The sequence below is a fragment of the Acytostelium subglobosum genome (genome assembly GCF_000787575.1).
Source record: "Acytostelium subglobosum LB1 DNA, scaffold: scaffold4, whole genome shotgun sequence".
Lineage (NCBI taxonomy): Eukaryota > Evosea > Eumycetozoa > Acytosteliales > Acytosteliaceae > Acytostelium > Acytostelium subglobosum.
In genome coordinates, this window is record NW_012236528.1 from 1,552 (window position 1) to 24,404 (window position 22,853).

The 22,853-nt window shown below is 41.8% G+C and overlaps 8 protein-coding genes across 8 annotated transcripts; 4 read left to right on the forward strand and 4 right to left on the reverse strand.

Moving 5' to 3' along the window:
• Positions 1-1,170: 1,170 nt before the first annotated feature.
• SAMD00019534_021490 (hypothetical protein) lies at positions 1,171-1,690 on the forward strand (the record flags this gene model as incomplete). Its single annotated transcript, XM_012901447.1, has 2 exons — positions 1,171-1,495; positions 1,563-1,690. 2 exons carry the CDS (start codon positions 1,171-1,173, stop codon positions 1,688-1,690), a joined length of 453 nt encoding a protein of 150 aa, XP_012756901.1.
• A 3,606-nt stretch (positions 1,691-5,296) lies between these two features.
• SAMD00019534_021500 (hypothetical protein) lies at positions 5,297-5,473 on the reverse strand (the record flags this gene model as incomplete). Its single annotated transcript, XM_012901448.1, has 1 exon — positions 5,297-5,473. One exon carries the CDS (start codon positions 5,471-5,473, stop codon positions 5,297-5,299), a length of 177 nt encoding a protein of 58 aa, XP_012756902.1.
• Positions 5,474-5,718: 245 nt separating this feature from the next.
• Positions 5,719-12,439, reverse strand: SAMD00019534_021510 (hypothetical protein; the record flags this gene model as incomplete). Its single annotated transcript, XM_012901449.1, has 4 exons — positions 5,719-11,126; positions 11,202-11,468; positions 11,543-12,156; positions 12,264-12,439. The coding sequence occupies 4 exons, from the start codon at positions 12,437-12,439 to the stop codon at positions 5,719-5,721; spliced, it is 6,465 nt and encodes a 2,154-aa protein (XP_012756903.1).
• Positions 12,440-13,116: 677 nt separating this feature from the next.
• On the reverse strand, positions 13,117-15,948 carry SAMD00019534_021520 (hypothetical protein; the record flags this gene model as incomplete). Its single annotated transcript, XM_012901450.1, has 4 exons — positions 13,117-13,732; positions 13,802-15,579; positions 15,673-15,768; positions 15,850-15,948. 4 exons carry the CDS (start codon positions 15,946-15,948, stop codon positions 13,117-13,119), a joined length of 2,589 nt encoding a protein of 862 aa, XP_012756904.1.
• A 618-nt stretch (positions 15,949-16,566) lies between these two features.
• Positions 16,567-17,281, forward strand: SAMD00019534_021530 (hypothetical protein; the record flags this gene model as incomplete). Its single annotated transcript, XM_012901451.1, has 3 exons — positions 16,567-16,678; positions 16,842-17,014; positions 17,108-17,281. The coding sequence occupies 3 exons, from the start codon at positions 16,567-16,569 to the stop codon at positions 17,279-17,281; spliced, it is 459 nt and encodes a 152-aa protein (XP_012756905.1).
• A 1,035-nt stretch (positions 17,282-18,316) lies between these two features.
• Positions 18,317-18,987, forward strand: SAMD00019534_021540 (hypothetical protein; the record flags this gene model as incomplete). The annotated part of the gene is made up of 2 exons (XM_012901452.1): positions 18,317-18,389; positions 18,485-18,987. The coding sequence occupies 2 exons, from the start codon at positions 18,317-18,319 to the stop codon at positions 18,985-18,987; spliced, it is 576 nt and encodes a 191-aa protein (XP_012756906.1).
• A 63-nt stretch (positions 18,988-19,050) lies between these two features.
• Positions 19,051-20,671, reverse strand: SAMD00019534_021550 (hypothetical protein; the record flags this gene model as incomplete). The annotated part of the gene is made up of 3 exons (XM_012901453.1): positions 19,051-19,974; positions 20,077-20,417; positions 20,539-20,671. Coding segments are annotated over 3 exons (1,398 nt in total), but the record flags the coding sequence as incomplete, so codon positions are not given.
• A 112-nt stretch (positions 20,672-20,783) lies between these two features.
• Positions 20,784-22,008, forward strand: SAMD00019534_021560 (hypothetical protein; the record flags this gene model as incomplete). The annotated part of the gene is made up of 2 exons (XM_012901454.1): positions 20,784-20,961; positions 21,053-22,008. The coding sequence occupies 2 exons, from the start codon at positions 20,784-20,786 to the stop codon at positions 22,006-22,008; spliced, it is 1,134 nt and encodes a 377-aa protein (XP_012756908.1).
• Positions 22,009-22,853: the final 845 nt, after the last annotated feature.

The window sequence follows — 22,853 nt, forward strand, 5'->3', positions numbered from 1 at the left end:
TTCTGGGGATGTGTCACGAGTGCAAATGTAAAAAATAAAACTGAGATTGAAGGCAATTTAGAAAACACTCAATACACGGAGATTCTTGATGATGCATACTCTCGATCCATCCGATATTATCATGGCCAACTCCCAGACTTTACACTGGCGATGGACAACTGTCCAATTCATAGAGCAACAAATGTCACCAGCCACTTGAGAAGGAAGAGGATACCCACCCTATTCATTCCCCCATATTCACCAGACATCAACATTATAGAGAATCTTTGGGCGATCTTGAAGAAGAGAGTCAAGAGAGAGCTGGCAAAGAACCCTGGAGTGGTCCTTTCCGACCTTGCCAATGAACAATGGGAGCTAATGGATGACAGCATTGTTGAGAACCTATACGCCTCCTTGCCACAACGAATGGAGGACATTATAACAGCGAATGGATGGTGGACCAAATATTGACAACCTCCTTTGTCATTATTCTAGTGTCCTTGGCATGACGGTAAACTGCAGCACTTACTTTGAAAGTCAAGCTTCCCTGACCCGAACTAGACCTCAAGTTGGAGTCCAAATTCGAAAGTGCGAAATCACAAGACAACACCAACTATCACTCCCCACAAAAATGCCCTAGGGTCGAAGTGAAAACATATCGAAAATGCAAATGCAATAAATCGAGAAGCCAGGAGTGTATATGCTCCTGTGTGAAATATAAAAAAAAAGTCATTATTCTAGTTCATCGTTCCGATACCTTCGATCAATTTTCGTTGCATAAATAATGGCCATGTTCACTACTTATCATTTCAACACTCTCATTCAATTATTTGTAAATAAATATAACTAGCAATAAGTAATTCAATCAAGATTAGTAGATAATTGAGTCTATTATTTAGAGAGATAAGATATCATTTGGTATCTCTTAATATTGAAGAGATATCAATCACCTATCTGTTTGCTCAGGGGGTGGCCATAACTTATGAAACGTACTGTACATGAGGATGGAGGCACTAGTCACACCCACAAACCTGTTGTTAACTCTATGTGAATCCAATTTTTTTGTTCCAAGTCGATGAAGGTACTATGGAGATGTGTGAGGGGGAGGGAGGTTAACTTTAGGAAAAAATCAACTTGGGTATACAACTGCAATACAACATCGACTACACCAAACTATTCCCAGCTATCAACATGGTCAAACACAAACGTGCACACAACACCATATTCAGATATTCAGCCAAGCTCCTACCACTCATCAAACCTCCACCCGCATGCCCAGCCTGCGGCGTCCGTAACATCCTCACATCGTCTCACATCTTCTTTGACTGCCCCGTCCTTGTCAATCGCAACGCTGATGGACTTCAATTCGCTGCCACCACCTTGAGCATCAACATGCCTCAATGGTCTCCATCCATCCTCGCCCAATACGACTGCAAACTCTCAATCCTGCGCATCAACCTCGTCGCAATCACCATGCATCAGATATGGCTCGACTTCTGCCACTGGAAACACCAAAGTAACCAAAGGCACTCCTCTCTTCATACAATCAACATCATCACCCAAGACATCATTCGGACAGAAAGTACCATTCTCCACAGCAAACTCCAACTTCAAGTTGCTAAACTCAGATCACAATCAGCTCCAACTGAACAAATATCGTCCCTCCTCACCAAAGCAACTATCAAACACCTGGACAAATGGAACTCCATAATCGACACTGAATATCTCGCCATGTAAACAACCAACACCAATAAACAAGTAGCCTAGAGTGTATATGCTCTTTGTAATTAAAAAAAAAAAAAATATCATCTTTCTAAACAGTGGATGGTCAACTGTTGTGAAAGGCAGATCTGTGCTGTTCATCCAAGCGAATATTGCTTGCCTGTTTGATTGATTGTTTAAATAATTAATTAGCAATGATTGATAGTAGTAAGAAATGTCAACATACTTAAATGGTGTTGTCTTAATTGTCATTATGGTGTCTGTCAACAACAGCAAATCTTGGTTGGATTGTGTGGCGCATCGGTGGTGATTGCCAGTATTGGTCTCAGAGTTGCAATAGGTGTACTTGAATTGGCAACTCTCGCACGCTGACTTCCTGTCACTCTTGCTATACTCGAGAACATAAAATCTTTTCCACATCTCGGCTGTGTTCTTCCGCACCTTGGGTTTGTAGATGATCAATGTCCTGCATGTACCATCTCTGTATAAGTCTCGCCCTTCTTTATCTTTAAGTCCTGTTGCAATGAGCTGGTGATTGGATAATAACTCATCATCTGAGTCAGACATGTTGTTGATGGTTGTTTGAATCGTTATTGTGTGACTGTTGACCTTGTTTGTTGGGTTGTGTTGCCAGTGAGTTCGATCAACCTTGGCAAGTCAAAAAAAAAAACAGAAAATTCAAGTGAGAAGTTCAAGATTCGAGACTTGAAAAAAAAAAAAGTTCACCTTGAACTTGAACTTGAAGTTCACTCTTGAATTTTAATTCAAGTTCAAGACCGCACTTTACCAGTGAGTTGCCAGTGAGTTGCCGATGAGTTTACAATAAAAAATTTTAAATGAAGAAGTTGAATGATACTGGATCCTTTGTTAAAATTTGTGTGCTAGACTACTAAAAATAATCTTTGGAACTATCCCTTTCAATAGCGTAAACTAGTTACACCAAATAATATATCAGAGTAATATTTTCAATTTAATAYGAGTTATTTTATTAAAATTGATATTTGATCAAAAATSCCAATWCATGGAGATTTTACGAAGATTTGAAAGTGATGAAATTGTATTCTGGGATTATTCCCTTCAATAGCGTACTCAAGGTACATGTAATAACTTATCTCAGTATTWTTTGAATGTTATACAAGTTTTCTTGTTAATTCTGGACAAATTTTAAAAACAATTGCCAAATTGAATCACAACACATATTAAACTATGGGACTATGCCATCAATTGGCGTACGCTAGGTACACCATGTTGTAWGTTAAAATAATTTTCCAAWTTTAATCGGTTTTAGTTTGATTATTATAGATTTACCCAAWTAAGACTAACAAGTTAGAYGCGAGTCCATTAACAAATATCCAATAAGGGCTCTCATATTGAATAGAATAGTCTAAACCTCAAATCTAATATTTAAAAATAATATTTTCAATTTTATAAAGTTATTTTTCTTCAAGAGAAAGTTTGTATGGGATGGAAGTTCGAACACATATACTTTTTCAAAAGTTACAACTCATAGATACATAGATCCCGCCAACAATACGACTATCATATATACCTACCATAATCATTTAACATTATTATCATACTTTACACTGGTCTAAACATCATATTGGAAAAAACAAATAAATATTAATAAACAATAATTAATTTTAATCAAAATTTCACAGTTGTTTGAATCACATTGACAATGACCCAATAGACAAGTCATTAACAACTATGATACATATAACATTAGTACAAATACATACAGACAGTGAATCATTTGATTAAACAATAACATTGAAGCTTATACACCAACATCATCCACTTCATGACATCCAGATTTACAACAACAACAACAGATGAAGGTCGATCTATYAACTCCTAACAACGTCACTCAACACCTCAACATAATACATCTTGTTACTCCTCATATCAATGCGAATCGATCAAGATATCAATCATCATCATTGAACAACATCACACCTGATATCATGAATGCCTTTCGAATGCGATGACGCACCAACAATGTTCAACACATACGTTTGATACACCAACAGATTCAGTACATCTACAGGAATCGATCATATATATAATATGTGACTGTTGAACCTATTCTTACAAAGTACAGCTTGCAGAAGAGACATCATTTCCCTTTACACGCCAAGAGTCGCACTCCAACTGCCACCAACGTCTCGATAACACCTACAATTGACATACCAACAGACTCAACGCATCAAGGTGAATCGATAGATATATTGTACATCACTACTGAAGCTATTCTTTAGCAACACATTCAACAACAGCCAGGATACGCTCACATTGTTGCWTCAACTACGATCGTCGCACTCCATTGATCACCAACATCGTCCAACAAACACCTATGACACATCATCAGACTCGACTCATCAATATGAAGCTATACATACTATATTCATCGTCGTTGGAGCAATCTACATCAACTTGTAGAATCGACATTCAACTACACAGGTAACAACCAAAACCTTGGGCAGATCGTCGCACTTCTACTTCTAATACCAATCAAGATTGTAATACTCAACACATCAAGATGAAGCGATCAATATATTACTAATCACTGTTGAAGTGATTCATAGGAATTAACGACGACCATTTACAGCTCACTTGGATCGTCGCACACCAACCAAGGACCTACATCATCCAACAACTCATATGATACTCAAACAGACTCGATCATCAAGATGAAGGGATATATACACATTCATTGCCGTTCACCGTAATCTATATCAACGTAGATCATCAACTAACTGCCTTGATCGATCTCATCAGCGTCGTCTTGCCATCTACCATGCGATGGAAGTTGAGAACAACACAAAAGAGTGTTGACCTCCCTCCTCCAAGTCTACATCCCACTCCTCCACCAACAACACCTTGACTTTTGTTGCGCCTGCAGACCCGACTGAAGATGACAAGGAGATGCGTGACGAGATCCTGCATTATATGACAAGGAAAGGACAAGCTTCCACGGACCGGAGAAGTGCCAAGACACACCATCATTGACCAATCAGATTGGCGAGCACAACCAAGCCCGACAAGGACCTCTACTGCATATTCAGCATTCCAGCCAACCCATTTGGCTGACACCAAACATCTATAGTCTTAAGCACCCTCTCTTCTTTTAGTACGTGAGTATCGAGTAGCATATATGACCAAGGAATCATACCTTTCACTCTTGTCACTCATACTAACTCAACCTTCCACTTCATCTGTAGCGATGGTCATGTTTTCACAACACTGATGTCAAGGCGGTCCAGGCCCTTCTGCCAATCAAGGAGGATAATGCGACCTGTACGATTTAGACAACCCACACAGTCAACTCTCTGATCCTTGTGTTCAAAACACTCAGCCAAAGAACAAGGTACCAGAGCCGCTCATACTCATGCTACACACTACCACTTGGGATCAACCTGTTTCGACTACAATGTGCCAGCTATATTCCTCGTCTCCCTCGGCTACTCCATCACCCAAATCAATTAAATTTGTCTGGAAAGGTCTATGTGTCAACGTACTATCCACAAAGTCATCTACACACAGCACTGCTCAAGACAAAGTCTCTGGTTATGTCTCACACTGGTTGGGCTCGTCATGGCTGTCGGGCTCTGTGGCCAGAATCAGTGTCAAGGAGAAGGAGCAGGACGACGACATGGCTCAACAACAACATAAAGGATGCCTTGGACAACTCAAGCATGTAGGTGTACGTCAGCGAGCTGTGGAAGTACGAGCAGCCCGACCTATGCGAGAGACTATATTGGAACAACATGATACTATGAAGCCACACTACCGATAATCACACCCCAACTGCTGACCAACAGTGATACATTACAGACCAACAAGCTCAACTCATCGAGATGAATCGATCTTTCAAACATTCATTTTCTCTGGCTAATCTAATTGTACTTGAATCAAAGATGTCACAATCCGACCAAAGACCAACAACATCATCTATTATTAAAGATATACCTTCTTGGGAGCAAGTAGCATTTATTAATTGAAAGAGAAGACGTTTCAGAAAAGGAGTGGAATGACACAAAGGAGGGCAACGAACACCATTGGTGGGGAAATCTTGAAAGAACCACTGAGGCCAGTAGTGGTTGTTGTGCTTGTTGTGCTGGTGGTAGTAGTTGCTGGAGCTGAAGTGGAGATCTCGGTAGACTTTCCAGTAGATGTGGTAGTATCGGTTGTCTGACCTGTAGTAGTGGTACTGGTCGTCTTTCCTGTAGTGATGTCGGTAGTCTGACCAGTTGATGTGGTGCCTGATGCACTAATCGTGGTTATAGTTGGAACTACAGTGGTGATCGAGGTGGTTGTAGTTGGTGGGGAAGTAGTAGTGGTCGATAAGTCTGTCGTCGTTGTTGTTTGGACAGAGGTTGTGCCTGTGGTTGGAGTCACTGTTGTAGTTGTAGATGTTGGCCCATCAGTTGTGGTCGTGCCAGAGTTGCAGTTTGTAGAGATATTAGGCATCTTGTAGGCAACAAAAATAGGGTCAAAAACCAGAGTTTTGGAGAAGGCTGGAGCAACGATAGCATATCTTGATACTGTAGAACCATTGATTGCAGGCATTAAGGTGTCTTGGACGGTTTGGATTTGGAAGAGCTTTTCATCACAATATGCACGATCAGAGAAGTGGACCAACATAAATCCAGCTGGAGAGCCCAAGGTGAAGGACAAAGGCATATTAGGATTGTCAAAGTGAATGACTGATGTAGAGGCTGTGGAGCAGTTATAGTTGAAAGAGGCTGGTGCCTGAGACTCGTAGATGACTCTTAAGAAGTTGTCATCAGAACTAAAGGACCATCCAGATACCATGACAGTATGTTTGACTCCTCCCTCGGGAACCGGAATCGTTTCTCCAGCAAACTTAACTAGAGAGGCTTGGTTGTAGAAATCAGTCTTGACCTGAACAGTTACACCATTAACAACGGTGATGTAGGTGGAGGGAGCTGATTCAGTCCATTGTACACCGATAAGTGTGACAGTAGAGCCAACCTGAGTGGTGGTGGTGTCATACTCTTGGATGTAGGCAATTTGGGAAGTGAAGGTGACCAAGGAGGCAACAGAGAAAGTGACCTTGGAGGGTTCAATGGATGGTTGTACAAAAGTGTCGACCATATCTGAACAAGTTGGTCCGGATAATCCGCTCGGGCAAATACAGTATCCCTCTTGACAAGTTCCAGCACCACATTGAGATTGACAGTCATACCTGCTGTAGAGGAACACGTTTGCTGTGGTTCCTATTTGGTCATTAGTGACAGTCACTGGCAGCGCCTCGGAGATTGCTATAGCTGAGGATCCACCAGATGGAAGAGAACAGACGATGGTGGTGGTTGTTCCTTGGTGGTCCGCATTTGCACAGGTCAACATCCCAACAGTTACGGTCAATGGTGAAACAAAGTGAGATCCAGTGATAGTAATCACTCCTCCATCGGGAGCAACCGAGGTAGCATAGGTGACAACGGGTGGGAGTGAAGAGTAGGTACCTAATGTGGAGGAAATCTTGTTGTCGATCGAGACATTGATTGCTCCCTCAAATATTGACTGGACTCCAAGTGCACATGTCAGTGAAGATCCATCTTGGGCTGCTGATTTGAAGGCACAGTTCATTGATCCAAGAGTAATAACAATATTGGTGGCAGTAGAGTTGGCAGATTGAGTATTGAGGTATGATCCATGTATCACAACATCACCTCCATCTGCGTAGACAGCAGCCAAGTTAGAGACAATAGGAGAGACCACAAAGATATTTGAGACAGATTGATGACCAACTACAATGGTGATGATCTGTGATTGGTAGGAGGTTGGGAGCAAGAAAACAACGGAGGTATGGGAAGCGGAGACAACTGACATTCCTATTGGGGCAGAGATGTCATCTTTGGAGTTTCCAAAGTTGTCCCCAAACACTGTGATAGTTTGCTGGTTCTGATCGATTTGGCCATTCATTGATGGTGGCAAGTAGCTGAAGTTCTGGATCGAAGAAGAGTAGGATCCAATCGTGATCTTGACCTCAAAGTTGATTCCAACACCTGGTGGGGCTTGAACGTACTTCCTGTCAGTTTGAGTGTCTGCAGTTACTGGGCAAGGTTGGCCGTTGATAGTGACAATGAGTGTTGTTGGTGTGTTGTCAGCGTTGTAAGAGTTCAAGTAGCTTCCAGAGATTGTGACCTCTGATCCAAAGGTACGGGATTGAGTTACATCGTTGAGGACCGGGTGGAGTGGCGTCAAGTACTTCAATTCAGTTCCGTCAACATTGACATAGACAAAATCAGCAAGGGCGTTGGTTGGTGCATTAAAGTAGATTGTGGTGTTGTCGGCAGAGGTTGTGTAGCTATTGATCTGTACGGAGCCATAGGAAACAGTGGTGGTTACTCCAGCAGCAATCAGATTGGTACCAATCACTGAGATCCTGTTGTTGGAATCCACTTGGACACCATCTATTGTTGGAAGTCCGTAGACAAATGGTGTGTCTACGAACTTACTGTCAATCGTGAAGCGGAGAGTCTTGGAACCTGTGCCAGATGGGACATCACAGACAAAGCGTGCTTGGTTGCTGATATCGGGAATCTTGGAAACTCCAGTACAGGGTGTGTTTGGCAACAAGATTATCGAATTGGAGGTAGCAGAGTTGTTCTGACGGAGATTGTTGAGGAAGTATCCAGTGATAGTGATTTGATCACCAGAGATGGGTGCTGAAGTAACAGAGTTGATTATTGGTGTCAAGTCGAATGGGATTGTTGAAACTGTTTGTTGGGTGTCGACAACAACATAAACAACTCCGTTAAGTGCATCCTTGGGGATGTTAACAAAGAGTTGGTTATCAACAATTGAGTTGGGGAAACCAGATCCAACATTTCCAAATAACACTTGGACTTTGCTGGAATCAGTTCCAAAGTTGGTACCAGAAATTGTGATTGCTTTGGCATTCTGGACTGCAGATGTAATAGATGGGACTTGGTAGTTGAACAATGCTGGGGCAGAACTTTCAGAGCCGATTGACACAATGATGTTGTGATTGATTCCTGTTCCAGCTGGGGCTGTGCAAGTAATGATAGATCCCGTGGTGCCTACAAAGGCTGGGGTAGAGCAAGGAAGATTGTTGTCAATTGTGAAGACTGGGTTTCGAGTGTCACCATTGAAGCTGGTGGAGAACATGAAGGTTCCTGTGATAGAGATTAGACCTCCGATGGCGGGTGGCTGGCCAACTGTGGATACCAATGGGATAAGGTTAAGGTAGATGTTGTTGGATGGTTGAGTACCAACAACTACATGGACATCGTCACTCTTGGAAGAGGATGGAAGAGTGGCTACAAATTGAGTGTATTGGGCAGTGAAACTGGTGGCTTGGATGATGGCTCCGTTGATGACAATATTGATTGAGGTAGTTTGTTGACCAAAGTTACTTCCTGTCACTGTGATTTGCGTGGTCTTTGGGTTCTGGACAACCGTCGTTATCGATGGGGCAAGGTAGCCGAACTGTCCCGAGGTGGACATTAGACCAACGTTGATCTTGAGTGAGTTACTAACTCCTACTCCAGCTGGGGCGGAACAGGTGATTTGAGTGTTGCCAGTTGTAAGAAGACCTGAGCATGATATGCCACCAATCAAGACTGATGGGTTTAGAGGGTTGTTATCAGAGTCCACCATGTTGAAGAACTTTCCTATGATGACAAGTTGGCCACCATCAGTAGGGATGGGGCCAGCACCAGAGAAGACTGGTGTTACAGCGAAAGTTACTGAATTCGATTGGATTCCATCAACAATGACCTTTAACTGTCCGTTTGTAGAGGATGCAGGTAGGGTGGCGGTAATAGACTTGTCAGATACTGAGGAAGGAGCAAAGGTCAAGGAACCAAGGGTAACTAAGACTTTGTTGGTAGTGCCAAAGTTAGTTCCTGTGATTACGATACTATCTCCAGTCTGGGCGATTGGGGTGGCCACGGTTGGGGTTGGCGCTGAGAAGGTAAAAGTATTGGAGGAAACCCCATCTATTTTGACCACAACTGAAAGAGCTCCAGTAAGTGCTGGTGCAGTACACTTGAGAGACGAGGGATCTGGGTTGGAGGGAACTGTACATGGTATGGAACCAATCATTACTGAAACATCTGCAAGGGTAGAGTTCGCTCTGGTGATCGAGAGGAAGTAACCAGAGAGGACTATGCTAGAGACAACACCAGTTGACACACCTGAAACAGCCGAGACAGTGGGAGTGTATGCCATGTAGACCGAGTTACTGGACTTGGAGCCGACTGTTGTAAAGAGTGGACAGTTCTTATTTGTAGTTGGGATTCTGGTAGAGTAGGTTTGGGGATCAGAGTCGGTTGTCAAGGAGGCTGTGTTGGAGATCACAGGGATTGACAGAACCATGTTACTAAGGAGGACACCAAGACCAGTTCCAGTGATTGTCAAAAGGTCTCCATTATTGGTTGCCGTTAGGATAACTGGTGATTGGTAGGCATAGGTAAAAGTTGTGGATTGGGTTCCAACCTTTAAGGTAAAGGTCTCAGATCCGATGCCACCTGGGAAGGCACAATCGAGTTGTATATGGGCAATCTTAACTGTGCATGTAACTGATACAGTGGTCGCAGCTCGTGAAATGGTTGCGATGATACTTGATGGATCAGAACCGAAATTGGTACCATTCACCAAAACGTTGGCACCGATTGAGGTAATGGATGGTAGGATGGATGTGATTCTTGGTGGGTTGTAGGAGATCTTTAAGTTGGTGAAGGAGTAGGATTCAATGTTGACGGTGATGGGGATGGCGACACCTATGCCAGGTGGAATGATGAGAGAGAGTCCGGTCTTGCTGGTCTGTGAGATGTTTGGGAAGGAGTAGGTGACGGTGTTCATAACGAAAGAACGCTGTGTGAACCTGAATCCAACAGATCCACCGGTAGTGAAAGCAACCGAACCTCCAGATGTATCGACGGTAAGAGTCACATCGGCATTCTGTGTTGGTTTGAAGCCTCCGTAGTAAACAATCTCTCCTCCTCTATCGGGGTTGTCTCCACAATACTGGTAACCTGCACCAGTGGCACTATTATAACCAAACATAATAAAGTTATATTTCCAGTCTACAACATCACCTGGACAGTAGACAACAGCTGGAAGACACTTGGCCGGGGAGGACTCACTCCAGGGAGAGTAAGCAATTGCACCGTTATTCGGGCCACCCAAGTCGACGATGGGTATGTTGCCGTTAGTACCAGAGAGGTCAAGTCCCTGGGTAGCATTCTTCTTGCCAAAGTTGTAGGTATTGAGGAGCATATTGGCCTGTGTAGCGCTCCTTACAACACCTAGATAAGGTATGTTACCATCGATGTTGGTTGTCAGGATTGCTTGGGTCCATGCTGTGATTTCATTGAGGAAGGCAACACAATCAACGCAGATACGAATCACAGTCATAGTGTTAAAGTCATCTAATAATTGGTATTGGATTGAGGATTGATTAGTCTAGGCTCCTTTATGAGATCATAATCGAATAGTACACTTACAGAAAGGGATATTGTTTCGGTGAGAAGCAACAAAGTTGTTTGAACCATATCCTATAGTTATAGGGAGGAGGGATACGGTGGCGGTAGTGCTGGCGGCAATCTTGCAGGTCACAGTTTTGTAGTTCTCGACTACAGCCAGACCGGTACAGGGGACACCAACTACAGAGATGGACAAGTCTGTAGAGGTGGTTCCAAAGTTTCCTCCAGTAATGGTAATTGGGGAACCTACAACGTAGGCTCTAGCATAGAAAGTGGTGATGTATGGCACTGTTGAGAGATAGAAAGAGTGGACAGAAGTATTAAATAGTGATACCTAGGAGTAGAACTGAACAGATACATACATTGATAGTGGACATTTTGAGAATATTGTCTCTTGAGACCGTCATTAAAAGTCATGGTGAATCTATTGTATCCTGGTGGAATGGTGACGGTGATGGTAGAGGTACCACGGTTGACGATGGTAGCAGTAGTGGAACTTCCAGCACTATCGACCAGAGATACAGTAATCGTAGCCATGTTCCAAACAAAGGTAGAGCTCTCGTCGGCAACAAAGTTGGTGACAACAATATCGCCTCCAGTAGTTGGGGGCATTGGAATCACCGGGTCGGTACTTCCACCCCATTCGATCAAGAAGTATTGTCCAGAGGTGAATTGCTTTTGTTGGAACACAACCTTGCTGTTGACATAGTTAAACGTGAGATATTGAATATCTACTGAATTGTCAAATGGGTATCCAGAGTCCCAAGGGCAAACGGTGTGACAACGACCCAGTGGACGGTGAGTGTAAATTGGATTGTTGTTCAAGGGACCGGAATTGTATTGGTAGGTTGTAACTCCGTTAGTGGTTGACAATGTACCCGAGATATAGTAGGTGAATCCAGAAGAGAGGGTAGTGAGAGTAGGCTGGGAACTGATAAAGGCTAATTCCTCTGGTGAGTCAATGGTAGCCAAGTATCTAAATTGAAAATGTATTTAGAGTGTGAGATATTGGATATAATAGTGGAAGATTGTTAGAATAAGTTAAATATATATTCTTTAGAACTACTGAAAGGAAATACTTACGGTTTGGTATTTGATGATGATTTGGCAATTGAATCAATACTGCTCATAGTAGCTAAGTAGGAGTTGGAAGTCATCTTTACCCATTGGTAATAATGCTTGGAGACAGGGTCTTGAACCTGGCCAATAATTCCAATGACCAGTAAGGACAAAAGAAGACCGATGACCTTGAGTCTCATCTTACAAAAAGTGAGGCAATAAACTTAGAGTGATATTAAATAATAATAAGGATAGATAGAAATATTATATGTATAAAAGATTAAGAGAGAGTTAATATGGAAAGGAATGAGAGGACTCTCCATTATAATCAAAATTATTTTGGATATTGTTCGAAACTAAAACCTTGAGTTAAACTACGACAGTACCGTGGCTGTTGGCCTTATAATAGAAGCAGAATCATTAAGAAGTGTTGATAGGATGTATCCTCCATTAATATCTATTATTCACTTCGGTGTCATTGGTAAAAGGCAGGCACTTATCAATGAAAGGCCACCACATCAATACAAATGGGTGCATTTTATTTACGAAATTGTAGAAACCGATCTAACTAGACCATCACCATCGTTTCATTGATCGCCATAATGAGCAAGGTTTTTACCTGGTTCTCAGGAGTACTCGAATCTATCTTTGCATGTTTTTTATCATTCACCGGCTTCCGAACCCGATCCTGTACAATAATATCTCTATCTTTTTTGTGATCCCCAGATCGATCATAAAATAATTTCTTTCTAAAGTTCTCCAACATCACAAAAACCTAAACTTCCACTACTACCTCGCCGTCTAATTATTATTAGTGAACATGGTCCTATGTCAATCCAATAAATTACATTGTTAATCACTTTGATAATAATAATTATCAAGACCTTTGTTTCTTTGTTTCTACACCACTCTCATCGCCTGAACGCCTCTTTCTATAACTTGCCACTAGAGTGTCTCTGTACTGCATTACACTCCTATCCACTGACTCCAGTTCGTTATTCTTTGATAGTAGAAGACGAGTTCTATACTCGTTGACCTCTTCATCTATTTGGCTATAATCGGTCTCGTGAAGGGATACTGTAGGTTCTTTCTTGGACTCTTCTTGAACAAACTTGTTGTAGAGCTTCAGACGAAGCTCAAGGTCATCCAAACTTCCTACTCTGACCAGTCCATTGAGCATGCACAACTTCACTAGGGAACTATGTCTTGTTCCTGGAGATTTTGATGTCTCCTCTGCTGTCAATGAAAGGGGGGCACCATCTATTTCCTCTTCCTTTGCTATCTCATCCTTGTATTTCTGTTGCAGTTCTGATGAATTGATGAGAGTAAACCTGAGACCTTGTATGAAGTGCCTCTGGAAGATTGATGAGTATTCCCAATGTAGGAGAACCTTGAGGATTTGATCCTTGAAGCTAAGAGCCGTCACACGACCTGAGATTCCTCGGAGTGTATCGCCTAAACCCTCAAAGAATCGTGGAAGTTGATTCTCAAACCTATATATATATATAAAATAAGGGAATGTTATTAAACTGTGTCTTTGTGTCTCTTGAAAGATTACCTACAATCCTCTGTATGAAGATACATTCTGTACTTTGGCAGTACAATTGGACAAGATGTCTGATATGAGATAGAGCTTTGATATCCTTGATCTATTGGACTGAACCTGATCGAATGTAGAGTTGATCACCATATCTACAATGTCATTGCTAAACTCTGAACATTCAATGGAGAATCCCATCGCCTCTTTGATCCTCTGCTTTGAAGTTGACATATGTCTCAACATGTCGGTGAATTGTGATCTATCAGTGAAGGATATTTCCTTGCGTTTCAAATCCTTGGTACCTGATCCAACTCTGTCTCTATCCTTGTCTCTATCTCTGCCTCTGTCTCTGTCTCTATCTCTATCTCTATCTCTATCTCTATCTCTATCTCTATCTCTATCTCTATCTCTATCTCTATCTCTATCTTTATCTCTATCTCTATCTCCTCTATCTCTTTCTCTGCCTCTGACTCTGTCTCTTCCTTTTTCTCCAACCCTATCGTCTCTACGTCCATCACTAATTCCATCTCTCTCTCCACCTTTGTTTCTCTCTCTGCTTCCACTCCTGATCGGGTCATGTCTGCCAAAATCAATGGTGCTCTCATTAGAAACAGACACCAATTGAATCTTCTCATCGATGCCATCTGGTGGAAGATAGATTGGACCTTCCTCAAGCACCTGCAGTGGTACTGATCGATACTTGGCAAACTCCTCCATCGATGTGAACACTCGCCAGCAGTAGTAGTGGTAGTCATCGCCTGAGCATTCAAACAGGAAACGATAGTTGGGATTGTCTTTCTCGCGTTGCATGACAGCACTCTCAAAATGATGACCTTGTCGTGAGACAAACGTTGCCAATCTCTCGATTAGACTCCTTGTCTGCATGTTGTGTGGTATTCTGATTCGGATCTGATTCGTCATTGGTGGTGTGTGATTCTGTTGTTGCTCCGATGGAGGCTGAGTACCAATCTGCTGCTGACTCTTTGCCCATTGTATCTTGACCTCTCTTCCATTGATTGTCTTGCCATCGAGGCTATGCTTAGCATCGCTTGCAGCCCTGTGCTCACTGTATGTGAGGATGGCGCAAGGTGGTTGTGTGCCCTTTGGAGGAAGTATCCTGATCATTGTGATGACTCCGAATTTTGAGAAGGATAGTTGCAAGTCCTCCTCTGTGACTTGCATTGACAACTGACGAATGAACAATGTAGTGAATGTTGAGTCGTCATATTCACCTTCTCTGTTCCTGTCTATAACTTTTTCTGTGTCTCTGCTTCGCCCTCCGTTTCTAACTCGATCACCATTCCTATCTCTTTCTCTATATCTATCATTATCTCTATCTTTATCTCTATCTCTATCTCTGTCCCTGTCTCTGTCTCTATCTCTTTCCCTTTCTCTTCCTCTATCTCTATATCTGTCTCTTTCTCTCTCCCTATCATCGATGGCCTGCTGCCTCTCCTTGTCCCTTTCTTTGTCTCTCTCCCTGTCCTGCTGATTCTGCTTGAACTCCTCCTTTAACTCATCGATCAACTTTGACCTTCCCTTTCTTATCAGAGGTGTTGGGGACGGTGGAGGAGAGTTCGACATTGAGAAAGAACCAATGTTTGATTGTTGTTGTTGTTGTTGTTGCTGCTGCTCTGTAGATCTTTCTTGTATGCCTCCATGCACATCAGTGTCATCGCTTTGGACAGAGGACAAGACATAAGTGCCTCCCTTGACAAAAGCAGGTTTCTTTCTCACCTGCTCCGTATCGAATGAGCTCATCCACTCCCTGTAAGCCTGAGCCGCCTCATCATTGTCTCGCTAACAATATATGATGGCCAATGTTAGAAGAATCGATTCACAACAATGTTTTTGTTGTTGTTATTAACATGTTGTTGCTGGTAGACCACGTACCTTCTTCCTTGCATCGGTTTGGTGTCTGTGTTGGTCCAGCAATGATACCTTGGTTGTGCCAGTCCTTATCTCGTGCAACTTTGTCTCTGATATGCTCTATAGTTCAGTAATCAAGAACATATGTTAGTTCCTCTCCTCTCACTACTACTACCAGTATGTTATGATATGCTGTCCTACCTGCATTGTGGATGGTGCAAGCTTGTCCTCTGATAATCCAAAAGGCATAGTGATGGGCACTCCATCAATGTCCTCATCGTCACCATACTTTCCATCCATAATTGATTGATATGTATGATCAGGATGTAATTATATATTATTTATGTTGTTCATTCATTCGCCTTGTGGTTGTGTTGACCAATTATGTAAAAAAGTTACCAAAGATTTACAAACTTTCGTAAAAAAAAACATATTTTTTGGACCCACACAGACGACTCAGAGGCAAAAGACTTGAAAGACAATGGAGGATCAATGGCATAGTTGTTTTGAAACGTCTGGTAAGTGGATGATCACATAATATAACACACACACACATATATATCTTTGTCAACATTGCATAGGTTCATACAGATTTATACAAGTTCATGCGAACTGTAGAACTTTCCTTTTGTCTTCTGATTTAGCAGCAAAGTCGATTTGATCGTATGGTTGTTGTTGTTGTTGTTGTTGTTATTGTTGTTGATGTTGTTGTGTATGCTCTCAGTATGGCGAATGAAAGCAACGACTACATCTTATAGATCAGATTCAATAGAACATTAATGACATTTCACCATCATCATTTATCTATCCTTTTGTTCAGCACACATCTCAACACTTCAAACAGAGATTCGATCAGCATCGCTAACAACTCTTACAATAACAATATCTAAATACAGGTCCCTATAGTATCTAAGCAACATGGTCTCACTTACTTTGCAAAAGAGATTAGCTGCCTCTATCCTCAAATGTGGAAAGGGTAGAGTCTGGATTGATCCAAATGAAATCTCTGAGATTTCAATGGCCAACTCAAGTATGTAGGAACGACAGACGACGACTACAAAGACGACGATAACAACAACAACATCAAACAACATCAAACAACAGCAGCAGCTTCACGACGACAAACAATCTTCTATTATTATTTTTTTTTGGGGAACACATCAGTTAACACAACATTAATCAAAACATTGTAGGAGACAACGTTCGCAGCCTCATCAAGAACGGTTTCATTATCCGTAAGCCAGAGGTTGTCCACTCTCGCTTCAGAGCCAGACAGCACCACGCTGCTAAGCTGTTGGGCCGTCACAGAGGTCATGGTAACCGTCTTGGAACCCGTGAGGCAAGAATGCCATCCAAGGTTCTCTGGGTTCGTCGCATCAGAGTCCTCAGAAGGTTGCTSAAGAAGTACCGTGAGGCCAAGAAGATCGACAGACAYGCCTAYCGTGAGCTCTACCTCAAGGCCAAGGGAAACATCTTCAAGAACAAGCGTACTTTGATCGAGTACATTGTCAGATCCAAGACTGAGAAGCTCAGAGAGAAGCAGATCAACGATCAGGCCCAGGCAAGACGTTTGAAGAACAGAAACCTCAAGGAGCGCAGAACCACCAAGGCACTGGCCAAGCATGTCTACTAAGCGACTTTTATATAAAGCAGCATTATTATTGATTGATTGATTGATTGACTGATTGATATCGTATAATTGATTGTTTATCACGATCATTGGAAAAGGCCTTTTCTTTTTCTTTGGACCCACCAACCCACCAGAGTCTAGACTCTGATTCAACACAATGGATAGGTTTTACAGCGTTTGTTTGTAGACAAAAACAGATAAAACAAAGTTATTATTACAATAGCATCACATTTATTATTATCACTGTGATGTCCAACTATCAATCAAGCTACCAATCAAAACCATTTTGGGAGCGAAACATGTATGCTTTCCGCTGTCAAGTAGAGTTTGTTGTTGACTGAGACCATTCTGACTTGTGAGCACCATAAACATAATTAGATATGATAGGAACAAGAGTGTGGAGTTTGCACCTCTAGTACCGCTACAGGGATACCAACAACACAATGACAACAACAACAACAACAACAACAGCAACAGAAGTACCTATTCAAAGTCAGAGCCAATGGTGACAAAGATATTCACTGCGATCTTGTTTATTGTTGCCATAGGACTGATTGTTGGAGGGCTATACCAGTACTTCTACTCGAAAGGCGATAGTTATATATTCCTATGGGTCGCAGGATCCATTGTGCTCATCGTTCTGGTTATTGCGATCATTGCTCGAAGACGCAGATAGAGAATCGTTATCAAGAAATTTGTACATTATTATATAAACCTTATCGACTCTATATCATCGCTAGCATTGGAGTTGTTGATTGTGCCACTGCCTACTGGTGTATTACTGTTGTCACAAACAGACAAGACAACAAGTTTTGGTTTGTCCAATCACAAACTCAACTCCTTTGATCAATATTGTTTATTATTGTGATCGAAGTTCAATCAGTTATTTTTATGATTAGATGTGTGGAATATATTCAACTGCTTTTTGGTCCACATCTGTATAATAAGGGGTTGGCCAATCAGTCATCTATTTATTACCATACATACTCATACATATACATATTTTAAACAAACAAATACATTACATTAGATATAGTCATGAAATCATTAGGAGTAGCATACTTATTGTGGTTCTTCTTTGGCTTTTTTGGTGTTCACCGTTTCTATCTTAGTAAGTAACCCAACAACAACAACCCAAATATTGCCTCAAGGAGTTTGTGATACTAACTGTTAACTCGCTGCTTCACCTCTTATAATGAACAACAGACAAGCCTTGCACCGGTGTCATCTACCTGTTTACTTTGGGTATCTTTGGTATTGGATGGTTGGTTGACATCTGTTTGATTCCAGGCATGGTGGAGCATGAGAACAACAAGGGAGGAGCTGTGCACACCAACACTGTCGTTGTAGTTCAGGGCTCTCCTGTTGTTGCCCAACCAGTTGTCGTCGGACAACCACATGTTGTCGTCGCTCACCCATACCCTGGACAGCCACAACCATACCCCGGACAGCCTCAACCATACCCTGGACAGCCACAACCATATCCAGGTCAGCCACAGCCATATCCAGGACAGCCACAACCATACCCTGGACAACCACAGCAATACCCTGGACAGCCACAACCATACCCTGAGCAACAATATCCAGGTCAGCCACAACAACCATACCCAGGACAGCCACAACAACCATACCCTGGACAACCACAACCATACCCCGAGCAGCAATACCCTGGACAGCACCCTGGATACCCAACTGCTCCTCCCCAGTAGTCAATAAACTATATTGGCAAAAGGGTTGTAATTACAACGACTCTCTTGGACAGTCCTTTAAATATGATCATAGATGTGGGTGACTATCTCTTTGACACCAGTCAAGAATGACTTCCAATGATGTGTAACTCGATCTCTATGACGTAAGGAGGTAAGTCCAAGGGCCTCAGGTGTGAACACATCAACCATTACAGCAAAGAACGTGTGCACCTCGCCGCTTGTCAGGTCAATGCGTTTCAGTGGATCTATGACCTTTTCGATGATGTCCTCAAACAGTTTCCTAAACTCCTTGCTGTCGGACAGATTGGAGCCAATCGCCAGAATGCCTTTGAGAACCGACTTGAATTTGCTCTCCAGTTGACGAATCTTCTCACTTGTCAGTGTAAGAAGATGTAGGTTGCTACTGCTTGATGTCGGCGTTGCAGAGATCTGCTGTTGGAAGATTGACGAGGGTAGAGGAGGCACCAAGGGAACCGCATTGGATGAATGACCTACAGATGAGATGATAGGTGTGATGGATGACATGGGAGGTGTTTGCGTTGCAAGAGGTAGTGGTTGTAGTTGTTGCTGTTGTTGTTGTTGTTGTACAGTGTTTGAAGAGTTCCTTGGCGATTGGCCAACGCTGGATGCGGCACTGCTCTGGTATCTACTCTTCATGCTTCGCCAATATTTATCCGACTCTTTGGATAGGTACACCTTGAGGTCTCTGACATCCTCCTTTAACTTTATGTCCAGCTCCATGTAGAACAGTCGTGCTGGGTCACCCCAATTGCTCATGACGATTTCGGCGGCCTTCATCAGTTCATTGGTGGACAGGCCCACCACTCTCTTGTGTGACAGGTCGAATCGATGGAAACAAAGAAAGAGTACCTTGACATACTTCATTGCCAACTCACGACTCAATGAGAACTCGTTCATGATGATGTCAATCGATGATGATCGATTGTCACCAAACACTATTCTGCTTATCCTCTTTAGATTGTCAAACTGATTGGTTGTTGTTGTTGTTGTTGTTGTTGTTGTTGTTGTTGTTGTTGTTGTTGTTGTTAGTGACACTTGTGTGTGTGAAGGAGGACTTTAGTAACATACCTGTCTCTCAGAGTTGATCAAACGTATTCTAAGTTTCTCGCTAGTGTCATCCAGGTCTCTTCTTTGACCAGAGGTCAATTTGCGACCAATTAACTCGCGCATTAGACCATTGTCAAAGTCATAGTAGCCTTCAATCAATTGCTTTCTTGTAGTTGGGTCCATTTGAAACATAGAATGTGAGGCCAATGACTTTGGATGTTCGAGAGCTGTCTGCAAAAGATTAAAGTTGCGATATTGATCATCAGTCTCCTCAAGTAGTCTGGGTAGAGTGGCTGATATACCTGGGTAGGAGACTCCATTTACAGTCTCATGAAGCTCCCTCGAAGTAGAGCATTCCCTCTCTAAGGTAGTTGTAGTGCCATATTTGTTAGAAGGGATGAATCTGTCTGTCTCTGTCTGTCTGACTATCTGTTGTCTGTTGTTGTTGTTATTATTGACAACAACAACAACAATTACACATACCAGTTCTTCCGCTGAGCCATTGATTATAAATGAATGTATTTACAGGTATTGGATCGGATATATTTACATCAAAGAGTATCTTTGACTTGGTGTGTGATTGATTCGCAAGTATAGACCTGATGTCTTCATTCATTATTTCTTCTTCTTTTTGTATCTGTGATAAATCAATCAATGTTTAATGTCTAGCTCATCATAAGAGAGCAACCACAAAGTTTTTCTTTTCGACAGACACAATTATTTAATTAATGGACAGAGATAATAATAATACAACATCAACAACAACACAACAATCAAAGACAGAAGAGCCTAGTTCAATAACGACCGTATCATCAACATCATCAACAACCTTAGATTCATCAGCAGATACCTGTCCAATATGCCTATGTGATGTCGATAATCTTACATTCTTGGATGTTTGCTTTCGTAAGTAGTCTGAACAGCAGTGTTGCTGCAACGACGACGTCGTCGTTGTATATATATATAACTAACCAATCAATTTAATAATTCAATGTAGATCACTTCTGTTTCGTATGTATACTCCAATGGTCGGAACTGTCTTTAAAGTGTCCACTCTGCAAGACGACCTACGAATCACTCATACATGACGTCAAGTCCAACAAAGATTATAAACGTCATGTATTTGAAGTGGAGCCCAAACGTGTCAGTAGAAAACTGACGACTGCATCACCTTCAATATCAGCAGCAGCAGCATCTCAGCAACAAAGAAGCAGTAGACCAGTGTTCTTTCTTCCCAGTGCTTCAGAGACGTACTCTGATTCGTACGCCTTTAGGAGGAGCGTGTACGCCCGTAGGATAAGAGCCATTCCTATGGTACCACCGTTCAGATTGTATCTGAGTCCACAGCAGATAAATTCATCGTTCAGTTACTGGAAGTCTCGATTGCAGCCATGGATACAACGAGAGCTAAAGTCCATTCTTCAGACAAACACTGGCATCGATATTCTGGAGGAGCTATTGTTCTCCCTACTCCGTAAATATCGTCATGACTCCACAGAGATGCTAAACACCCTTAGGAGATTCCTACATGATAAGACTGAGCTCTTTGTCCATGAGATGCTCTGCTATGCATGCTCACCATACAACATCACCACTTATGATCAAAGAGTGATGTATGATCATTCAAACTCTCTTGAACAACAACAACAACCGCAGCAGCAACAACAAAAAGAGGAAGATGGACGATCTAAAGTATCAACAAAACCCTTAACTGATATTCTAAGACATACAGTTACTGGACATATATCACCAATACTTATCAGCTGCATACAACAAAAGGAAGAGGAGGACATAGAGAGGTTGAGATTGGAAAGAATCAAGTCTATTGTACAAGAGAAGTGGAACATAGAGCCAGATTGGCAACATCTTGGAGGCCAAGATTCTAATGTAGAGTTAATCCGCAACATGGAGCGATACGTACATAGATTGAATGAACAGAATAATACACCTTAAGTGTTGGGTTTGTTCTCTTATATAACCTTCTTCAACTATTTGGATGTCCATCGGTACTCTGGGAACAGTTTAAGTAATCCTGGGGTCATTTGTGGCAGTATGACGATCTGATGACATTATGTTATATATTTGCCTATAATATACAAATAAAGAGAGTGCATGTCAATGAAAGAATGAAAGATTATTAATTTAATTTAATCATCTTTGTAGTCATTGCCGTTGTATTCTGAACCATCCTCTTTCAATTGTTTGATCACTTTGCCTTCTCTATCAACCTCATCCCATACATCTTCATTCATTGAATTGATCCTTGGGTAAGGCTTTGTAAAGCAATCTTGAATCCACTCCACCTCATCTGGCTGAAGCATACCAGTATGGTAATATTTGATATCTTTTTTGGTTGGGTATCCAATATCCAATCCTAGTTTTGTAATCTCGGTTATCTCGATAACCCTGTCCATATATGATTTTAGAGCGTTGCAGTGTTCGATTAAAAGTCTACGGCATTTTTCTGTGCAGCCATTGCTTAGTAATGGGAGAGTCCTTTGACCCCATAACTCATTGTCATCGATAGCAAATGGTCTCATGTATCCCATACCAGAATGTAATGAGCATTCCATTACTCGAGGAATTCCAGTTAGTGTAGCACAAATATTTAATTATGACAATTATCAAAGAGTGTGATGATTTAATAGACAACACTTTCACACCTAGCTTTTCAAAAACTACAAATTTTGGTCTGATTACACTTTAACCCCATTTTAAACTCAATTATTATTTTGGCTGGATTACGAAAGGCGATGGAGTAGATAGTGTATTATAGTTCCAATATATTATCCATCTCT